General features: G+C 51.3%; 1 protein-coding gene across 2 annotated transcripts in view; it reads right to left on the bottom strand.

Moving 5' to 3' along the window:
* Positions 1-313: 313 nt before the first annotated feature.
* Positions 314-6,613, bottom strand: part of pdcd11 (programmed cell death 11) — an 87,804-nt gene continuing 81,504 nt past the window's right edge. For both annotated transcript variants that reach the window (XM_072479749.1, XM_072479750.1), the window contains exons 36-37: positions 3,218-3,383; positions 314-1,668 (exon numbers count right to left, since the gene is read on the bottom strand). In XM_072479749.1, coding sequence (XP_072335850.1) covers positions 1,497-1,668; positions 3,218-3,383 — 338 coding nt within the window. In that variant the 3' untranslated portion in view covers positions 314-1,496. The remainder of the gene's footprint in view (positions 1,669-3,217; positions 3,384-6,613) is intronic.

Here is a 6,613-nt window from a genome sequence, read left to right as displayed (position 1 = left end):
CCCACCCTTCCTATAGTGCGGTGACCAGAACTGCACACAGTGCTCCAGCTGTGGCCTAATCAGCATTAATACAGCTCCAGCATAGGTTTGGATAGAGTAAGTGGTGAGAAACGGTTCTCAGAGACAAAGTGTTAATAATCGGAGGGTCGCAGATTTAAGATAATTGGTATTGGGATTGGTGCAGGGGGGGCTGATACCAGACTGCTGGGGTCTAAAGGCACCGGGGCAGTCGGAACATCGGACGTCAGAAAGCACTCTGGCACCAAAGGAAGGTCAGTCCTGTGCGAAAGTGAATGCAGAGGCACACCAGCCATTACAAAATAAACCTCTTTATTACACGTCTGAAACATCAAAGCTCGATGTTTCATTCCCAACACAGAGGTCTGACCCTCCACCAGTTCCTGGACCTGAACCGGAGCTCCTTCCAATTGAAAAGTTACAGCTTTCTGATGGATGTTGAGAGAGTGAAGGTGAGACTGAATAACAGAGATGTTTCAGACTCTGCTCAGTCCGTCCAAAGTCTTGTGCTGCAACATTACAAACCCGGAGACACGGCGAGTGAGCAATCAGGGGGGGCTGGGATGGGGCGAGGTGTGTAGAAGGCGGCGACGCTTCACAGCACTGATTACGGAATTAGCAAAACGAGCCTGGGTTTCCAAAGCAAGATGTGGGTTTAGAACAATGCTGCCATTTATTGGAGTGATTAATGCTCATTGGAGATTGAGCAGAGATAATCAGGAGTAATCCATCAGGGTGATAGACGCAGGGAACAGAGATAATCAGGAGTAATCTATCAGGGTGATAGACCCGGAGAGCAGAGATAATCAGGAGTAATCCATCAGGGTGATAGACCCGGAGAGCAGAGATAATCAGGAGTAATCTATCAGGGTGATAGACGCAGGGAACAGAGATAATCAGGAGTAATCTATCAGGGTGATAGACCCGGAGAGCAGAGATAATCAGGAGTAATCCATCAGGGTGATAGACGCAGGGAACAGAGATAATCAGGAGTGATCCATCAGGGTGATAGACCCGGAGAGCAGAGATAATCAGGAGTAATCCATCAGGGTGATAGACCCGGAGAGCAGAGATAATCAGGAGTAATCCATCAGGGTGATAGATGTGGAGAACAGAGATAATCAGGAGTGATCCATCAGGGTGATAGACGTGGGAACCCACACAACATCAGCCATCAGTGTGAACCAGGTGCTGGGGCAGTTCTGTTGGAAGGTCCATGAGTTAACCAGTGTCTGGGTCTGTATCTCACAACATCAGCCAGCTTTGGGCACAAACAGGGGGAGGGGGATGGAGCTGCCCAAGTCTGAGATGGTAACAGATTCCCAATTACCACTTCTACACTGATTTGAAAGAACAACCGCTGATGAAGAACTGGAGAGGTTTTGGGCATTAAATCATCGGTCAATTGTCCAGAGGGCGTCCTCTTGCTCCACCTCAAACGAACAGGACGTCTCACCCCAGGGTAGCCCTGGGCTCGGTTAGCTGTCCACCAGCGAACTCTTGGACTCAACATACTCCAGTGCTTTCTCCTTCACAGCCTGTACACTCTCCTCACTCCCGTGTTTCTTCTCATACTCGAGGTACCGCTTGAAGAAGAATTTCATCTTCTTTGGGGCGAGCTTCAGGTGTACGACTCTTTCAAAGAGGTGTCTAGAGAAGAGAGAGGTTGTCAAGGGGTTTGAACCATGCAATCTACAAATCCACATTCTATATGATTTACTGATTTGGGATTCTGGTAATCCAGAGGTGATTGTGGCAGACTAGCAACTGTACAGTTGAGAGTTTAAATCCCACCCTGGACAAGTTGAATCTCTGGCGTACTAATAGGCTGCTCCAAGTAAAATGAGCAGGAAGTTGTCAGACTCATTAAAAACCCAACCGGATCATTAATGTAATTCAGGACAGGGCAGCAAGGTGGTGCAGTGGTTAGCACTGCTGCCTCACGGCGCCGAGGACCCGGGTTCGATCCCGGCCCCAAGTCACTGTCTGTGTGGAGTTTGCACATTCTCCTCCGTGTCTGCGTGGGTCTCTCTCCCAAAACCGAAAGATGTGCAGAGTGGGTGGATTGGCCACACTAAATTGCCCCTTAATTGGAAAAAAAAAGAATAATAAATTTATTTTTAAAATTAATGTGGTTCAGGGAAGGGAACGCTCCACATTTAACTCAATCTGCTCTATATCTGATTTCAGCCCCACTCTGCATTGCCAGTTTAGTAACTAGATCCCCACATCACAGGAAGCCATTCAGCCCATCGAATCTGCACCGACCCTCTGAAAGAACATCTTACGTAGGCTCACTCTCCTTCCCTATCCCCATAACCCACCTAAGCTGCACACATTTGGACTGTGGGAGGAAACCGGAGCACCCGGAGGAAACCCACGCAGACACGGGGAGAAAGTGCAGACTCCACACAGTCTCCTGAGGGATCACACAAGGATCAGTGCTCGAGCCCCAGCCATTCACAATCTAGATCAATGATTAGAATGTGGAACCAAATGTAATATTCCCAAGTTTTCTGATGTAACAAAACTAGGTGGGAATGGGAGCTGTGAGGAAGCTGCAAAGAGGCTGCTAGGGGATTTAGACAGGGAAAGTGAGTGGGAACGAACGTAGCAGATGGAATGTGTGAAAAAATGTGGAATTATCCACTTTGGTGGGAAAGCCAGAAATCTGCACCCTCAGGGACGTAAAAGATGCCGTGCCCAAAGGGAAGCGGGAACGTTCTCCCTAATGTTCGGAGGCCAATAATTATCCAACAACCAACGTTACTAAAAACGGAGGATCCGGACATTACCTCGAATTGGCTTTTTATTTATTTGCTGATGGGAAGTGGGCCTCGCTGGCTGGGCCAGCATTTATTACTCGAGGGGGCATTGCTGTGGGTCTGGAGTCACATGTAGACCAGACCGGGTAAGGACGGTAGATTTCCTGCCTGAAGGACATTAGTGAACTAGATGGGTTTTTACAACAATCGACAATGGTTTCATGGTCATCGTTAGACTTTTAATTCCAGATTTTTATTGTATTCAAATTTCACCATGTGCAGTGTTGGGATCCGAGAGCGTTACTCTGGTTCTCTGGATTACTGGTACAGTGACAATACCACCTCTCCTGCTTTGGTTCCTGTAAAACACATGGTGATTACCCTTCAGGGGCTATAGAAATGCAGTGATGATTTTCTGGCTGAGTTTGACTAACCTGATTTGCTCCTGGTCGCCATGTTTCACCATCATGTCGATGTACACCGACCACAGGTCTGTGCGCTTGGGGTAACTGCTCAGCGTGTTCTCAAACATGGCTTTTGCCCGCTCAGTATCGCCAAGGCGGAACTCCAGCTGTGCAAATTTGGCAATTACATCAACATCTGAAACAAAGAAAGTGTGTGAGTAAAACATGGAGAAAATCGCCATTTCCTTCCATCACCTTGAAGCAGGAAGTCTCCCCCCCCCCCCCCCCCCCCCCTCCCCCCCTCCCTCCCCTCACCCCCAACCCGAGCTGCTCCATTCAGGAGGTGGGGAGCACACTGCAGCTGTCCAGGGGGTGGGGGACACACTGCAAGCTGTCCCGGGGGTGGGGAACACACTGCGAGCTGTCCCGGGGGTGGGGAACACACTGCGAGCTGTCCCGGGGGTGGGGAACACACTGCGAGCTGTCCCGGGGGTGGGGAACACACTGCGAGCTGTCCCGGGGGTGGGGAACACACTGCGAGCTGTCCCGGGGGTGGGGAACACACTGCGAGCTGTCCCGGACACACTGAGAGCTGTCCCGGGGGTGAGGGAACACACTGCGAGCTGTCCCGGGGGTGGGGAACACACTGCGAGCTGTCCCGGGGGTGAAGGAACACACTGCGAGCTGTCCCCGGGGTGGGGAACACACTGAGAGCTGTCCCCGAGGTGGGGAACACACTGCGAGCTGTCCCGGGGGTGAGGGAACACACTGCGAGCTGTCCCGGGGGTGAGGGAACACACTGCGAGCTGTCCCCGGGGTGGGGAACACACTGAGAGCTGTCCCGGGGGTGAGGGAACACACTGCGAGCTGTCCCCGGGGTGGGGAACACACTGCGAGCTGTCCCGGGGATGGGGAACACACTGCGAGCTGTCCCGGGGGTGAGGGAACACCATGCGAGCTGTCCCGGGGTGGGGAACACACTGCGAGCTGTCCCGGGGATGGGGAACACACTGCGAGCTGTCCCGGGGGTGAGGGAACACACTGCGAGCTGTCCCGGGGGTGGGGAACACACTGCGAGCTGTCCCCGAGGTGGGGAACACACTGAGAGCTGTCCCGGGGGTGAGGGAACACACTGCAAGCTGTCCCGGGGGTGGGGAACACACTGCAAGCCAACAGTCGGACAAGCAGGGCCAGCAGAGTGGATGGTGATGGATTGTGAGGGAATCTTGTGTTAACCTGTTTAATTGTGAGCAGTTTTGGGCCCCGTATCCAAGGAAGGATGTGCTGGCCTTGGAAAGGGTCCAGAGGAAGTTCACAAGAATGATCCCTGGAATGAAGAACTTGTCGTATGAGGAACGTTTGAGGACTCTGGGTCTGTACTCGTTGGAGTTTAGAAGGATGAGGGGGGATCTTCTTGAAACTTACAGGATACTGCGAGGCCTGGATAGAGTGGACGTGGAGAGGATGTTTCCACTTGTAGGGAAAACTAGAACCAGAGGACACCATCTCAGACTAAAGGGACGATCCTTTAAAACAGAGATGAGGAGGAATTTCTTCAGCCAGAGGGTGGTGAATCTGTGGAACTCTTTGCCGCAGAAGGCTGTGGAGGACAAATCACTGAGTGTCTTTAGACAGAGATAGATAGGTTCCTGATTAATAAGGGGATCAGGGGTTATGGGGAGAAGGCAGGAGAATGGGAATGAGAAAATATCAGCCATGATTGAATGGCGGAGCAGACTCGATGGGCCGAGTGGCCTAATTCTGCTCCTATGTCTTATGGTCTTATTACCGGGAGCTCCTCACTGCATATATAATCTGGTTCTCCCAATATTTCCGGAGCACGAGAAGAGTCACTGCTACCTGATGTTCCTCTGCGCTGCGTTCCGATTCTCGGGATTTGGGTCTCGCTGCACGGTGGACATTTATTGCTCATTCCCAGCTGTCCAGAGAGGGCTTTTCGCTTCAGGTTCTGGGTTTGACCAAACTAAGGAATCAGTCCTGAAGTGATTTGAAAGCAGCCACAGTGTTGAGGGAGCATTGTCACATACAGACCCAGCGTGGCAGCTTTCCTTCTCGAAAGAATATCAATAACCAGTTGGGTTTTTGTGACACTGCCGACAGCTTCACAGTAACTGTTATTGAGGCCAGATTTTTATTTCCAAAACATAATTCAAACTCTCAACCCCTCCCCCCCCCCCCCCCGTGGTTTCAAACTTTCATTCCCTAGACGATTAATCCAGGCCTTGAGATTCCTGGTCCAGTATTCAGCTTAAGTGGGTTGGTGCAGACTCGACGGGCCGAATGGCCTCCTTCTGCACTGTATGTTCTATGATAACCATAAGACTATTCAGTCAATGTGGAGGGGGCTGATAGGAGGCAGAGTCTCAATGGTGTTGATGGGATTTTGAAATCTGATGCTGTGATTTTCCGACATGCCTGAAACACAAGCAGAGATCCCAGCGGCCACGCACTGTGGTATGATAGACAGTCACTAAAGCAGGACTCTGGGGAAGTCTGACTACTTTGGTCATTACTGCCTCTGCTCTTCCCCCCCAGTCTGTGTATCTTTCAGAGGGTGTTGGTCTTGCCGGCCTTTATAGCCAATCAGGACTGAGGGTGCTGGTGCGACAGCCTTTATAGCCAATCAGGACTGAGGGTGCTGGTGCGACAGCCTTTATAGCCAATCAGGACTGAGGGTGCTGGTGCGACAGCCTTTATAGCCAATCAGGACTGAGGGTGCTGGTGCGACAAACAGAGGGAAACCCCCTCAAGCTCTGGGCCCCGAGAGGTTTTATCATTTTTTAAGTTGGTGAAATTTTACCCCGGAACTTTGGCTATGGGTAGCTGATGTGTCCCCAGACAGGCTGAACAGTAACTCTATCGGTGTTCTTCACACCCGACTGACCAGGTGAAATGGGAGCTCTCGCAGGTGCCTTCTCGTGGCTCAGCCCAGTCTAACACTGGAGGGAGCCCGTCAACGCGGAGACTCTCCTCAAACATTAACCTGTTATCTTGGGCATTGATGCCTCTGCTGCACATCCCACAGACTGCGCTCACTTTCTGAACATGCTACATTCGAACAGGGTCAGTCTTTATGCTCCCAAGCCTCCCTGACACTCTGGTTTTTCCCACCAATCATCCTTTCTCCCTCCTGTGTTTCTCCAGCTGCCTCTTTAACACATCAGCATTGTTCATTCGAACTGTTGCCCGAGGTAGCGCCGTCCTCTTTCCAACTCTCTGGGTGCTCCCGACTTCCTATTTCTCCTCAGGATGCCTCAAAGGGGAGAATATCAGCTTAGTTTTAATTTCCCTGCACTCAAGAGGCACACCAGAGATGTAAGAAACAGCACTGAGGGTAAGAATATCGGACCTGGAACAAGGGTGGGTAAATAAGAGTGGATGTACAGATGTGGCACGGTCTGGTGG

The sequence above is a fragment of the Scyliorhinus torazame genome, chromosome 16 (genome assembly GCF_047496885.1).
Source record: "Scyliorhinus torazame isolate Kashiwa2021f chromosome 16, sScyTor2.1, whole genome shotgun sequence".
Classification (NCBI taxonomy): Eukaryota; Metazoa; Chordata; class Chondrichthyes; order Carcharhiniformes; family Scyliorhinidae; genus Scyliorhinus; species Scyliorhinus torazame.
Note: the sequence above shows the minus strand (reverse complement) of the source record. Positions and strands in the feature narration are given on the sequence as shown.